Source organism: Cervus canadensis, chromosome 2 (assembly GCF_019320065.1).
Source record: "Cervus canadensis isolate Bull #8, Minnesota chromosome 2, ASM1932006v1, whole genome shotgun sequence".
NCBI lineage: Eukaryota > Metazoa > Chordata > Mammalia > Artiodactyla > Cervidae > Cervus > Cervus canadensis.
This window is the reverse complement of record NC_057387.1, coordinates 41204581-41220815: the sequence shown is the minus strand read 5'-3', so window position 1 is coordinate 41220815 and position 16235 is coordinate 41204581. Positions and strand designations below refer to the sequence as shown.

General features: G+C 38.5%; 1 protein-coding gene across 3 annotated transcripts in view; it reads left to right on the top strand.

The window, feature by feature from the left end:
• Positions 1-9298, top strand: part of RTCA (RNA 3'-terminal phosphate cyclase) — a 30698-nt gene extending 21400 nt beyond the window's left edge. For all 3 annotated transcript variants that reach the window (XM_043460530.1, XM_043460529.1, XM_043460531.1), the window contains 3 exons: positions 4056-4150; positions 6209-6313; positions 8925-9298. In XM_043460530.1, coding sequence (XP_043316465.1) covers positions 4056-4150; positions 6209-6313; positions 8925-9026 — 302 coding nt within the window. In that variant the 3' untranslated portion in view covers positions 9027-9298. The remainder of the gene's footprint in view (positions 1-4055; positions 4151-6208; positions 6314-8924) is intronic.
• The last annotated feature ends 6937 nt before the right edge of the window (positions 9299-16235 follow it).

The window sequence follows — 16235 nt, the reverse complement described above, 5'->3', positions numbered from 1 at the left end:
TTATGAGTCCGATCCCTGGTTGGGAACTAAGATCGCTCATGCTATCTGGAGTGGCCAAAAAAAAAGGCTGGGGAGAGCTAAAGAAGAGGACAAAGAAAAGTGCTAATGTTGTTTGGGCAACTACAGACACAAGTGATGAGTAGAGGATCTGGGTCAGGGAGGAACAGAGATGAGATTAGAGAAGTCAAGATTTTGAAGAGCTTTATATGTGTTATAAAGGAGTTTGGGTTTCATCCTGAAAACGAATATTTTAAGGAGGGATATAAGACCAGGTTTTTGGAAAGTAAGTAGCTATGTAACAGATTAGAGGAAAAACATAGTGGAGGCAGGAAGACAAGTCTGTTACATCAGTTCAGATCAGAAATGATGGGCCTACGCCAAGGAATGCAATGACTGAGGCTGGAGAGATGAGTACTGGTATAAGGGTATTTAGGAGCGTGAATAGACTGGTGATCAGCTGGATATGGAAGGTGAGGGAGGCAGTGTAAAGACCTTGATTTCTAGCTTGCATATCTGGAAACATTTACAACTTTGTGAACGTGGGAGGTAGAGTTAGTTTGCCAGTGTAGATGATAGTTTTAGATATGTTGCATTGATATCATAAAGGGGCTGTTGCTCTGTTATCAGCAACACTTGGAATTAATTCTACTACCAGCCCAGAAAAATTTTCTTTCCTAATATTTCAACATTTTTAAACTTTGTCACATGAGGTGTTTTTGGACAACATGCACATAGAACGCACAGTTCTTGTTTTTAGACTTACAGTGGTGGGAGGGGTGAGAAGATAGAGTTGCTTGCTTGCTGAAGTTGCCTGACTCCTCCTGCCTGCCCTTGTTTCCAGTCAGGCACTCAAGTCACGGGGGATGCAACTAGCAAATGCAGAGGTACCTTGGGGTCTTCGCTCTTAGTGTGTCTGCTAAGTAGCTTCAGTCATGTCGACTCTTTGTGACCCTGGGGACTGTAACCCACTAGGCTCCTATGTCTGTGGGATTCTCTAGGCAAGAATACTGGAGTGGGTTTCCATGCCCCCTCCAGAGGATATTCCCAGCCCAGGGGTCGAACCTGCATCTCCTGTACTGCAGAAGGTTTCTTTACCACTGAGCCTCCTGGTGGTGGTGGTTTAGTCGCTAAGTCGTGTCTGACTCTTGGGATCCCATGGACTGTAGACCGCCAGGCTCCTCTGCCCATGGGATTCTGTAGGTGAGAATACTGGAGTGGGTTGCCATTTCCTTCTCCAGAGCCACCTGGTAGGTAGTCTGTATTAAGGGTCTCAAGAGAATGTCATGGCTCCCAATATCCAGATCTCTTTTTATTTCTGATTTAAATTAACTAGAAAATTACTAGACTCTGAATCCTAATGTTTAAGCATTATAATCAGAAGCAACACTGGCTGGTTGTCCACACCACCATATATGTATTACAAGCAATAAGTTGTAACGAATCATATTTTTGTCCTTGTCTCAGTTACTGAAACTATTTTGATTTTAGTTTCTTTATCTATTGAGTGAGAGAATTAGTCTGAAGAATCTCTGAAATCCTTCCAGCTATAACATTCTTTAATCCTGTTGCAAAGGTGAGATTTGAGGGTTTTTGGTTTTGTTTTTTTTTAAATCTTAGCAGTTTTAGATAGAGGCAGTGTATTATAACAGAGCACTAAATCGAGAGCAGTAAAACCTAAGTTGTTCCTATGTCTGCAATTGCGTTACATGGTGACTGCTTTCCTTAACTCAAAAATGAGATCAGACCATTATCTACATACAAGAATTGTTTCCACGTTTATATGACTGCAATATGGACAGAATATATGTTTTCACATTGTTGTATATCTGTGTGATTTGTGGACCACTCATCTTTCAGTTAGTTCTGTACTTTACTATGGGACAAATTAATCTGCTAAGATGAATTATACCTCTGGCTTATCAATCTTGTTTCTTATGTATGGACACTACTAGCTTACAGTTAGCCCTTTGTTTTCCTCCTTCAGTATATGTAGTAATTCAGAGCATGTCTCTGATGCTGTAATCAGTCCTTTGGCTTTCTCCGTTGTTTTGTCCTTTTAATAAGCTAGAAGAAACCTCAAATCATTGAATATTTTTTTAATCTGTTATAAACCATCAAAATTTAGGCCATTTTAAGAAACCTCTAAAATGCCAGAAGAGTATTTGTCAGAAAAACCTTAGGTTTTCCGAAGAAATTAGGATTTTGCTCTTTTATTTAGAACACAGTACTAACAAAAAAAATTCTCATATTTACTTCATTTTGTTCAGTTACCATAGACTGCTACTAATAGCTGGTAATGTAGGTCCATTCATACCATTATTCACTGTCAAGGCAGCTGGGTAGGAAGGAATGTGAATGGCTCTGAGAAATAGTTTGCCACTTGGCAGAGAAACCTTGAGAAACCTTAGTGCATCTACTGTTCTCTAATACTACAAAGTCAGGAATTGCTTCCTTTTTTTCATACTCCATGGAAATTTTAGCTGTCCTTCAAGGACTCAAGTTCTTGAAGTCCTTTAATGCTTCACGAAACATTCTCAAATTATTCTGGAACTTATAATTTCCTTTTCTGAACTCTCATTGGATATATAGTTTATACCATAAGCTTAGCACTTACCCTCTGTTTTTTGGTACCTCCTTAGCTAAGGAACCAGTTTCTGTCACTTAGTATGGTACATATATAGTATCATGTGTGTTATCAATAGAAGCTATTCTTATTAACAGCTTATTATGAACTAGTATTGAAATTAGAAGCTTTATAAATATTATCTCTGATTTTAACAACTTCGCAACTAAGGTATTATCATTTCTATTTCCATCTAGAAGAAGAAATGGAAGAGGCAGAGTAGTTTACCAAAAAGTCAAGATTCATACATGTTCCAAACCATTTCATTCAGTCATTTAAATGATTGATGTTATAAAGATCATTTAATGTATTACATTATTATAGTGACTTCTGTGAGGGAAAAAATGGTTAAAATTTGATTTCCATTTTCTGGGACATTTTATCAAGACATGTATATAGTTAGGTGAATTTCCAAATATAAAAATGAACCAGATTCTCATTTTTCAAAAGCCATTTTCATTTGCAGCCAAGGGTTAATTTTGTTCTTGTTGCTTAGTCACTAAGTTGTCAGACTGTTTTGTGACCCCATGGACTGTAGCCCACCAAGCTCCCCTGTTCATGAGATTTCCCGGGAAAGAATACTGGAGTGGGTTGCCTTTCCTTCTCCAGGGGATCTTCCCAACCCAGGGTTCGAACCCACGTCTCCTGCACTGGCAGGTGGATTCTTTACCACTGAGCCACCAGGGAAGCCCATAGGGTTCTTTTAGTTTAAAGTAAATAAAAAGAATCATCTGACACTCCACTGTATTTGATGGATTTATTTTGTATTTAAGCATTGTACCAAATATTTGTGGTATATGTAGAGAAGCAGGAAGTAGAACAATGGAATAAATATTCTTATTTTTAAAATAAGATAATACCAGGGAATTCCCTGACAGTCGAGTGGTTAGAACTTCCAGGGCCTTGGTTCCATCCCTGGTCAAGGAACTAGGGCCCTACAAGCTGTGCAGTGCTGCCAAGAAACAAATAAGGTAATACTTGTTCAAATCTTTAAAGAAGAAAACTTTGTATATATAATCTGAGAATCTTTATCTGTTCTTCCTTAGGTGAAAATTATCTGAACTTTTAAAAAATCCTTTAATTCTAATAGAATTGTCTGCAGGCTAATTTTAACATATATGAATTGTGAATTAAAAATTTTGAAATCAAGTCATAGTATTATAGAGTATTATAGGGTCTCATATAAATTGATTTTATAATTAGTACTTCTTAAACAGGACCAAAGCCTGTTCCCCGACCCCCTCACTGGTCCATTTAATAATGTGTTTGCATATGCTTAGCTCTTAGAAGATTCAGCACATGAAGATCTTATCCTAAAAGTTGAAATGGCTGAGTTCAGAGGCCTAAAAGATGTTATGCCATTGCTGACTGGGATATGTTAAACTTTTTGCCTCTTAGTAATTATTTTTTTTTTACATTATGTCTGTTGTAGGTGTTAATGCAGACAAGGTTGGAATTGAAGCTGCTGAAATGCTGTTGGCAAATCTTAGACATGGTGGTGCTGTGGATGAGTATCTGCAAGACCAGGTAATGACACTTTAGGATAAAAACCTCCAAGCCTGTTAGATTTGAATATTGGACAGTTAGATTGAATATAAATTTAGTCATTGACTTTCAGACACTGATTGGCATGTTCTAATTCAGTCCATTTTTAAAGTATTATTCTGGAATTTATATACCACAAATTTCAGTTTTCATCTTACTCAACCTGGCTATAGCATTGGAAACACCGAGCACTCCTTCATTCTTGAAATACTTTCTTCACTTGATTTCTGAAACACTGTTATCTTTCTGTGTCCCTAGCCATAGGTTCTAGTCCCTTTGCTAGTTTATTATTATTGTTGTTTACCTCTTCTCAACTTCTGAATTTTGGAGAGCCCTTGTGCTTAAGCTCACACCTCTTTTGTTTATCTGTATTTAGTCTCTCAGTTATTTTTTCCAGTCTCGTGGCTCAAGTACCATCCCTATGCTGATAGCTTCTAAATTTATTTCATTAGCCCAGACCTTTCTCCTTAACTCCATATCCATTATACCTCTTTAACGCCTGTCAGCATCTCCACTTGTTTATGTCATACACCTCTCAAACTTAACACGTCTACTCACATTGAGAAATGCTAAATATTTCCAAATGCAGTCTTTTTATGGTCCACTATCTTGATAGGTTTTCCTTTCTACCAATTTTTCCCCTTAATCACAATCAGATGTCTCTGCTTAGAAAAGTATTCTTCAAGGTTTTTTGACCAGTTTTCTTAAGACAGTTTTCCTATTTCTAGTCTCTTCCTTACTATTCTACAGTCCAGTAATTCTGTATTAGTGTATTTGTTTACCTATTAAAGTGTTGTAATTTTAGAACTTTTAAGGAAACCTGTCAGTTTACATATACTAACTTACAGGGACAGGTGGTCTGATAAAATTTGTTAATTTTCAACTCTGTATTCTTAAACATTAAGTTTATAAACTTACTAAGCATTTTTGTGCTATTCCACAGACTTTCGGTTACATAGGTTTTCTATCATCTTAGGATTTTTATAAACCTAAAGAAATGGAAATTCTTTTTTAAACTAGGAATGAAGAGTTGTAGCGTGAAGTGGTAATGTGCATGTGTGCTAAGTCACTTCACTCATGCCCAGCTAAGTCACTAAGTCACTTCGCTCATGTGTGACCCTATGGACTGTAGCCCCCTCCAGCTCCTCTGTCTATGGGATTCTCCAGGCAAAGATACTGGAATGGGTTGCTGTGTCCTCCTCCAGGGGATCTCCTTGAAGCAGGAATCAAACCTATGTCTCTTATGTCTCCTGCATTATCAGGCAGGCTCTTTATCACTTAGAGCCGTGTATGACCCAGCAATCCCACTATTGGGCATATACTCTGAGAAAACCATATTTGAAAAAGAGACATATGCCCCAGTGTTCATGGCAGCACTATTTACAATACCTAGGACATGGAAGCAGCTTAGATGTTCATAGACAGATGAATGGATAAAGAAAGTGTGGTGTGTGTACATACACACACACACACACTGGAATATTACTCAGCCAGGAAAAGGAATGCATTTGAGTTGGTTCTAATGAGGAGGATGAACCTGGAGCCTGTTAGAGAGTGAAGTAAGTTAGAAAGAGAAAAACAAATATTGTATATTAATGCATATATATGAAATCTAGAAGGCTGGTACTGATGAACCTATGTGCAGGGCAGCAGTGGAGATGCAGACACAGAGAACGGATTTACAGACACGGTTGGGAAGGAGACGGTGGGACGAATTGGGAGAGTAGCATTGAAACATACTTTACCATATGTAAAATGAATCGCCAGCGGGAGTTTGCTATGTGACAACCTAGAGGGATGGGAAGTGGGAGGTGGGAGCGAGGTTTAAGAGAGAGGATGTGTGTAAACCTATGGCTGATTCATGTTGATGCATGGCAGAAACCAACACTATTGTAAAGCAGTTATCCTCCAATTAAAAAATAAACTATTTTTTGGCTATTTTGATATCTAGTATTATTTTTGTACAAAGAGCAGTAGACTTTAACTCCAAGTATAAGTAAATGTGTGAAGTTTCCTTCTTTGTGTGTTTTTTTTTAATAGCTGATCATTTTTATGGCGTTAGCCAGTGGAATTTCCAGAATAAAAACAGGACCAGTTACACTCCACACCCAAACAGCTATACATTTTGCTGAGCAACTAGCAAAGGTGAGTATTCCATCAGAAATCTTTATTATGATTGATTGTGATTGTGGTTGATCTTTATTATGGCCAACTTGGAGTCAAATTTTAATAAACAGAAAACTTCAATGGTAACTGTAATTGCCGTCATTCAGTGACTGCTTCCTGTGGCAGATAGTGAACTCACTCAGCAGTGAAGCTGACTCATCTTACTCTGCATGACCGTTGCGGGTGGCTATTTATTATTAGTCTCATTTTATTTATGAGTCATGTGAGGCAGAGGGATTAAATTAATTGCTGAGGATCAGATAGTTTCTCAGAGGCAGGACTGAGCTTTGAGCAAACCCGGGAGAGCATCCTTCAGAGCTCCTATGTGGTAGGTACTGCCTTACAGTAAGTGAAGGCATTTTAATGGGAACTATAAGATCAAATCACAAGGGATTTGTAGTTGGCTAAACTTAAATTATTATATAAAAATTTCATATATTTTATTTCCTTGTGACTTTATTTTCATAGAATAGAATATTTGCTGAAATTCTAACATTTTACCATTCCTTTCAACTTCGGAAGAGTAGATGTATATATATGTTAATATATTTTCAAGTTTGGCCATACAGTGTGGTTTGCAGAATCTTAGTTCCCTGATCAGGCATCTAGCCTGGGCTTTAGCAGTGAAAGGGCTAAATCCTAACCACTGGACTGCCAGGGAATTCCCTAGATGTATAATTTTTAGTGAGTGAAAAAGAATTTAACATGAATAATCTCATATTCATACCTTGTTTAACAGGATTCTTAAATGACATGTGTATTTCATCTGAAACTAACTTCTTTATAGAAAGTTTAGAAAATAGAGGAAAAATCCTGTCCCTAACTCCCCTTTGCCAGTAAGACCACTCTTGACATTTAGGTATTTTCCTCCTCTTAAAATTATTTCTCTTCTCTATTCTTTTTTTAACAGCTAACACATACAGCATCATTTCATTCCTTTTTCAGTGATGTGTGGCATATTTCTATTTTGCTACAGTCTTTATAATATAATTTTATAAATATAAAATTTATAACTCAGAATTTTATGAAGGAATGTGTTGACCTTAAGCATTTTAAAAGGTTACAAAAATAATGTACAGTAGTAATAAGAAATGAAACATAACAGAGGTGTACCAAGCACAAACCCACCGTTACCCTACTCCTCACATTTTATTTGTATGATTCTTAATGTGTACCTTTTTTGTTATTAGACAGGATAGGTAGATTTTGATCAAATTGTGGGAAAAGGCTCCATAGGAGGCAAAAGCAAAGTATATTTGACTCAAAAGATAGTTAACTGTATTTTTTATTATCCTACTTATGCTTTATTTTGTAACTACTATTAGTCTGTCTCCCCGTGTAGACTGTGATCTTCTTGATAGCAGAGGCAAGGGTACATTCATTTTTTCTACAGTACTTTGCACATAGTAGACACGCATATGTTATTTGAACTGACTGCACAGTGGAAGGTGCTATGAACTGGATTTTTGTGCTCTGGTTTCTCAGTCAGCATTGTTGTGTTTTAATTCAGGGACCAGGGGCAAGCTGCTTCATCATTCTGTCTCAGTGCAGGTAATTGATCAGGAAGGCCAGAGACTGTGTGCCTTACAGCTCCTTCCAACTCTGAATTTTTGTAACTTTATATGTAGGCTAGAATTATTTCCATAATTGTTACCTTTTTTTCATATTTATATAGTGCTTGTAATTTGAGAAAAATGTATATACATATAACTAGTCTCTCTAGCTCATAATTCAGATTCATTGTTTATTCATACGACAACAGATTTCAGAGTCCACGCACGGCCATCTAATCCTAAAACTGGAATAATTTTTAAATATTGCAGTTCAACAGGACCTTGGAGAAGTGGTTTTCAAATTGTATTTCAGAGAATCCGAAGGTTTTAGGCATACTTCAGATTCCTCTGTCACAGATTCAGCCAGCCTCCTCAGTTATTTTTATTTTAATTCAATTTTCTTAGAATGAATATATTTGCTTTAAAAAAAAATCATGTTTCCACAATATAGTGATAAAGATCAGATGTTTTGAAGCTAAACTTGAATCAGTTAACAAGTAAAAAGTACAGTGTCAGACCCAATAATGATGAGGGAAGATGCTGTCACCTCTCTCCACCTGTCTCCTCTGAACTAGATATTTTAAATACTGTATTTAGGGAATTAAATTGGCAAGAAAATTTGAGAGAAATTAAAGGGTAATTTGATATTTGACAAGATAAAAGAAGTTTAAATGCTTCAGTGCCATGTTTTAGAAAAAATTTAGAAAGTAGGTATTGAGATTTAAAAATTGATATTTACTTAAAGCTGCACTTCTGAGGAGTTCTGATTCAGTGGGTAAGAAATGGGATCCAGGTTTCATATATTCTGGCAAAACTCCACAGATCCATGTACCTCTGAATAAGGACAATGCTTCTGGAATAAAGTATTTTATATGTAGGCTATTGAACTGCTCATGAGTCATTTGATCTTTCAATCTGTAGCTTCTTCAATAAAATGAGTTTGGTATTAACTGCCTACCTATTTAAGCAGGAGTTATGGGCTGTCCCCTGTGTCCCTCTTCATATTACTTATATACTAAATGCTCTTCTGGTTTCAGGCTAAATTTACTGTGAAGAAATCAGAAGATGAAGAAGATGCCTCTAAAGACACTTATATTATTGAATGCCGAGGAATCGGGATGACAAATCCAAATCTATAGGGTGTTTGCCTTTTAAATGATACTTCAGTGATATTATTGCACTAATCATTTCATAAATATTATAGAACAATAGAATAAGACGTAATTTATTAAAGGACCTAACTTTAATTGAAGTACAGAATGTTCCAGATTGGCTGAGAATGCTTCATCCAATTAATCTCACTTTGACTATCTTCTGAGATAGATAGGGACAGTGAATAAGAGCTGGTGGATATGTAAAATAGTCAATTTCGGTATTAAAGTATTGCAATAAAATATTCTTTTCACCTAAAGTGTGTTTTTCTTTTTGATATAATGTAATAAGTTAGGGGTGTAGGTTTGATCTGCAATTTGTATATAATTCTAATCACTGTTGGGGTCTCATAAAATTTAGTGAGACAATTTTATACACATGTACTTGCTGTGTCAACAGTAACATTTCATAAGCGTTGTCTCATTATATGTATCTTCTTTCCAGTGGGTGTTAGGTAGATATTGGCTTTGAATCTGTTGAATATGTTGTGAAAGCTAAACAATGAGAATTGCAAAATTCTACCCCATATCAATTCCAGGTATGTTTTTTTGTTCGGCTTACAGTATTAAAAATAATTGAGTGCCTTTAGAACAGAATGCTTTTCATTACTCTCTGTTATCTTAAACCTAACCTGTTCCACATTTAGATTACTTCCTGGTCCCTGTAGGCAATTGAGGTTGTGACTCAAATGAAACTAGTTTTATGTAATAGTTAAATATGCTGTACTGTAATATAGTGATGAATTCATTCAGACTTAGTTCTGTCTTGACATTTATCCACTAATAATTAAAAGTCCAAAATATAGATCCAGAGGTTTATATTATAAAATAGTCAGAAAGTGGAGAATTAGTCTGTATAAAAAAACATAATTTAAAAATTTACTCCGTGTACGCACTTGTAATTCTTGTCAGTGATTTCTGTGGCTTTAGACAGTTGGATTCAATTTGTTTTAAAGATGCCAATGATAGTATTGCTTGCTGTTTGTACTTAAGGAAGTGAATTTTATAAGTTCATTTTTATAACAGGACATAAATATCTCTTTATCTTTTAAAATTGTTTGTTTCTGGATGTGCTGGGTCTTCGTTGCCATGTGGGCTTTTCTCGTTGCAGCAGGGGGTGGCTGCCCTCTGGTTGCAGTGTTCATGCTTCTCATTGCAGTGGCTTCTCTCGTTGCGGAGCGCAGACTCCAGGGTGCGCGCGGGCTTCCGTAGTTGCAGCACGTGGGCTCACTAGTTGCGACTCCTGGGCTCTAGAGCGCAGGCGCAGTAGTTGTGCACCGGATATTCCTGGATCAGGAATCGAACCTGTGTCTCCTGCTTTGGCAGGCAGTTTCTTTACCACTGAGCCACCGGGGAAGCCCTGTTTCGCTATTTTAGAGTAAAACTATGATGATAGTACAGTTGTTGGAGGGATTGTGATGAATTTGGGGTCTTAAGACTGATGATGATACTTCTGACGAGCTGGGCAGCAGTGTTACAGAGGTAGGTTGGAATGCAAAGACTGGGAATTTTGGAGCGAGAGATTTAATGTCAACTTTGTACATGATGAATTTATGATTAATCTTAGCTTTAACTGTTAAGTCAAAACTTGGGTACAATAAAGCTGGGACTACTGCAAAGAAATTTTTATTAGAAGAAGCAGGTATTTATTTCCCCCCTCAAAAAATATGTTTCTGTTTCTACCCCTATATCTGAAACTGTATTTCAGTATGCTTCTCATTTTTTTAAACAACCACCTAATACAAGGACTAATGTTGATTGTACCCTATATGTGCAATGGTCTTTAAAAATATTCCTTGACTAATGGCTTTCAAACAGGGGTATTGTTACCACATGACTTTCACAAAGCCTTCCCACGAATTTCAAGTTTACAGATGTCATTAGTTTTTAAAGGATGTTTCCAAATTTCTCTGATTATGTATTTCTTTCTAAAATAGAGTTCCCTGTGGTCAAAGTAGTACTTGGCAATTTCTCCTTTTTAGCTTCTCTCACAGTCTCCCATTTTTCCTCTTTACAAAAAATAAGGTAATTTTTTTACCCAACTTAATTTTACTATAGTGCATTCCCCTGGAATAAAAGAAAATTTCAAAGGCACTAAATAAAGGGACAATTTGAAACAGTCTCTGAGAAGTCTACTCAAACTAAGAGATAAACCAATACCTTGTTTTATATATTTGTGTGATTCCAAGTAAGGAGATGAAAGCTCCAATGTTTACTTTCCAAAGATAAACATGACATCTTTAAATAAAATGTACTTTTCTGATTATCAGGAGAAATATTTTCAGTATCTTTGCCAAAAGGCTACTAGAAAATTTAAATTTTATTTTCTTTAAACTTTGGGAGATTACTGGTTAGTAAGAATTATAAGTTATGTCTCTGCTCTCTATTCATCCCTACTATCTGAAGTGTGTTGTAGCTTCTATAATCTATATTATTAATAATTTATAAATACTACACATGATTATTAATATGTTTTTTAAGCCCCACACTTGATAATATTTTTGTTATTGATTTCCATTGAGCTCCATCTCGTCCCAATAATTAACATTGTCTGTGCATAGATATATGATCTTATTTTTTTTAAAGGAACATCAATCTCATTAATAGCTATTTCCATAAATTTTACCTTTATATTTAGTAGTATGTCAAAACGTATTTTTATACTCCATTGTATAATAATGCTAATTGTAATTAATCAAGCCAGAAGAAATTTTTAAAAATTTGAATTGTGTACACTGAAAATTTTAAAGTGGTACAAATTAACATACATTTTTATTATAGAGAAATGTGACTGTGAATTTTTAAGTGTAAAATTGTGGGTGAGGTGGAATGTATTTTTTAAATGGAGATGGCGGATATTAAACAGCTCTGATTTTTAGAGTCTAGTGGGTAAATTTGGAGTGATGCAATAGTTTTATTTTAAAATGACAATATTTATAACATTGATTAAGTTCTTTGCTAGAACTGTTGAAACTTAGGTTGAAAACTCTTGACTCCCACATCTGTTTAAACAGTATTTTTGGCATGTCTGTGAGAGGGTTTCTAGAAGAGATGAACGTTTGAATTGATGAACTGAGCAAAGCAGATCGCCCTCCCGAACGTAGCTGTGCTTCATATGATCCGCTGGGGGCCTGAAGGGAACAGGAAGATAGGGGAAGGCTGAGTTTGCCCTTTACCTGATTGCTGGAGCTGGGACATGGCTGTTTCCCTGCCCTTTGTGCTCGTGATTCTTAGGCCTTCAGACACAGACAGGAACCTGCACCACTGGCTCTCTGGCTCTCAGGCCTTTGAACAACACTTCTGGCCTTCCTGGGTCCCCAGTTTGCAGGTGTGGGGCCTCTCAGGCTCCATGATCACATGAGCCAATATCCGGTAAGTCTCTCTCTCTATGTGTATGTCTTTCTGTTTATCTTTCTTGTATTGGTTCTGTTTCTTTGGAGACCCCCTAATACTAATACTGATTTGCCAGCCACTCCAGTACTCTTGCCTGGAGAATCCCATGAATGGAGGAGCCTGGTGGGCTCTAGTCCTTAGGGTCGCACAGAGCTGGACACAACTGAAGCGACTTAGCAGCATAGCTTTGAAGGAGAGGCTCTCTGGGACTGGTGATCATTTCTCAAGGAGGGGTACATTTCAGCTGGTTTTCAGACCTCAGAAGCATGATGGTTGGTACTCAGACTTTCAAAGGAGAGGGAGGTAACCTGACAGGTGCTTAGGTGGTTCAGGCGGCATGGTCCAGCAGCTGAGGAAGCGCAGTGGATCTAATGTTCTCACTGCCCAAGGGAGCGCGGCAGGATCTGTGGCCGGGCCAGCTGAAAAAAGCCCAAGTCACAGCTGACTGTGGCTGCTGGAGCAAGCCTGAGAGGAACTGGAAGCAGGAGGAGTCCTTCCTCTTTCCAACCTCCACCTTAGGCTTCCGTTTTGCAGAATCTAACCAGAAACTGGTTGGCGAGACATTGGGAAATTTTAGTACATACATCCAAACATCATGAGCAGAGTCTTGAATGGAGTGCTTGGAGCTGAGAGACAGTGAATAGCTAGCAGAATCTATTTTTTTGGTCATTTAGTATCTATGTGTTTCTGTCTTACAACAATGATGTCCTTTGGTTTTGCTTAACAAGATGCCGCTGTCCTTTTACAAAGCTCTTTCCATCCTCCTTCAAAGAAACCTAAAGGGCTTCCCTAGTGGCTCAGTGACAGAGAATCTGCCTGCCAATGCAGGAGACATTGGGTTTGATCCCTCTTTGGGGAAGATGCCACATGCCATGGAGCAACTAAGGCTATGTCTGTGAGCTAAGTTGCTTCAGTCATGTCCAACTCTTTGTGACTCTATGGGCTGTAACCCGCCAGGCTCCTCTAACCATGGGATCCTCCAGGCAAGAATACTGGAGTGGGTTGCCATGCCTTCCTGCAGGGGATCTTCCCAAGCCAGGGATCAAACCTGTGTCTCCTGCGTTGCAGATGGGTTCTTTACCACTAGTGCCACCTGGGAAGCCCAACTAAGCCCATGCCGCACAACTGTTGAGTCTGTGCCCTGCACAACCGGGGAGCCGCAGCTACTGACGCTCCCGTGCTCTAGAGCCTGTGCTACGCATCAGGAGAAGCCATTTGACTGAAGAAGAAAAAAAAGCTAAGGCCTAGTTTATAGATGGTTTTCACAATGTGTTGCCATCAACTGGCGGCAGATGGCTGCAGCATTATAACCCCATTCAGAGGTGGCCCTGCAAGACAGTTGTGATGGAAAATCCTCTCTCTGGGTAGAACTTTGAGCAATATGTTTGTGTCTGGGTTGAGAGAGGGTCAAAAGTGCAGATACACTAATTCATCGACAGTGACTGGCAGTTTGTTTACACGGTGGGGACCCAGAAAAAAGTTTTGGCAGATTGCTGACAAAGAGGATGGGGAAAGAGTTACATAGATGAAACTTTCAGAATGAATACAGAGTGTGAAAAAAGTTTATGTCCCACATTACTCAGCAAATGGCATCCATGTAGCAGAAACTTTAAATAAAAAGGTGGATAAAATAACCCACTCTGAATGTCAGCCTCTTTCTGCAGTTACCTTAGTGCTCACCAGCCACAGTGGTGGGAGCAAAGGATATGGGTGGGCCCAGCAACGTGGGCTTAACCCCATCAAGGCTGGTCTGGCTGAGTGCATAACCTGCCAACAGTAGACTGATGCTGGGCCCTTTACACAGTGCTTTCCTCTGAGAAAGATCAGAAGATAGGTTGATGACAGTTTCATGACAGGTTGGTCATAATGCAGGGGGCAGCAGTTTGTCCTCCCTGGAAAGGAGTCAGTCAGGATATAGCTTTATCATCCCTGGCCACAATGGTTCTGAAACTGGTGTTTCCCGGGGCTCTGAAGAGATTCAGTATCACAGTTCTCTATGTCTCAGTGCAGAAAAGAATTCAGCAAGAGGTAAAATGATAGATAAGAAGTGATTTATTAGAACAGGACTTTTGTGAGGTTTACAAAGCGGGTGGGTGAGAAATGCCACTCCCTGAGAACTTACCTGGCTACAGTTTTATAATCAAAGAAAAGGTGGGGAGGGAGAGAACTTTTCTCTCTCTTGGGCAGATATCTTGCTTCCATCATCAGTTCCTCCTCCAGGTTGAGCAGGGGAGTTTTCTTGTCTCTACATGGTCAAGCTAGGTCCACAAATTACTGTTTTTATGTGTGCAGAAAGCATGTTCTAGGGATCATTAACTACTCAGCTCACTGGGCGGGATGTAGGTTTCAGGCCACTATTGTTTTATTGTTTTAGGGCGTGTCCTGTGCTTCTGTTGTATGATTTTGTTGCTAAGCAAGGGTGCCTGATTTTGTGGTTAAGCAAACCTGCTTTCTTAAGTAGTCATTAACTTAAAGGGGTCTCCCATATTTTTTCTACTTAGAGGCCCCTAGTGGGATTAACTATTTAATCACCTACTTTGTCCCTTTACTCTGACCCTATCAGTTCTGCTGATGTGACTATCCTTGTACTAAAGGAGGTTTGACACAATATTGTTTTTGACTAAGGAGTTCATTTTTAAGTCATCCTCAAAGTTACAAAAAGGCTGCTTTCTTGAAGAAAAAGAAGATAATATATCAAAATATTAAAAGTAGCTGTCTAGTGGGAATTGCTGATTCTTTTCATTTTTCAGTATTTTCCAGATTATTGTGTATCTGCAATAATCCATAAAATAGATTCTGAAGGCAGTTGAAGATAGTTTTTTAATTGCACTCTTATAAAAGTTCAGCTTTGTAACTAAGGAAGGATTTTCCCGGAGGCAACTCTATTCTCATCACGATTTCAGTTCTATTATTTCCAGGCAAACTGTTACAGCCTCGGTTCAGTTCAGTTCCTTCGCTCAGTCATGTCTGACTCTTTGTGACCCCATGAATCGCAGCATGCCAGGCCTCCCTGTCCATCACCAACTCCCAGAGTTTACTCAACCTCATGCCCATTGAGTCGGTGATGCCATCCACCATCTCATCCTCTGTTGTCCCCTTCTCCTCCTGCCCCCAATCCCTCCCAGCATCAGGGTCTTTTCCAATGAGTCAGCTCTTCGCATGAGGTGGGCAAAGTATTGGAGTTTCAGCTTCAGCATCAGTCCTTCCAATGAACACCCAGGACTGATCTCCTTTAGGATGGACTGGTTGGATCTCCTTGTACTCCAAGGAGTAAGCATCTTTTAATTTCATGGCTGCAGTCACCATCTGCAGTGATTTTGGAGCCCCCCAAAATAAAGTCTGACACTGCTTCCACTGTGTCCCCATCTATTTCCCATGAAGTGATGGGACCAGATGCCATGATTTTAGTTTTCTGAATGTTGAGCTTTAAGCCAACTTTTTCACTCCTCTTTCAGTTTCATCAAGAGGCTTTTTAGTTCCTCTTCACTTTCTGCCATAAAGGTGGTGTCATCTGCCTATCTGAGGTTATTGATATTTCTCCCGGCAATCTTGATTACAGCTTGTGCTTCTTCCAGCCCAGCGTTTCTCATGATGTACTCTGCATATAAGTTAAATAAGCAGGGTGACAATATACAGCTTTGACGTACTCCTTTTCCTATTTGGAACCAGTCTGTTGTTCCATGTCCAGTTCTAACTGTTGCTTCCTGACCTGCATATAGGTTTCTCAAGAGGCAGGTCAGGTGGTCTGGAATCCCATAACTTTCAGTATTTTCCACAGTTTATTGTGATCCACACAGTCAACGG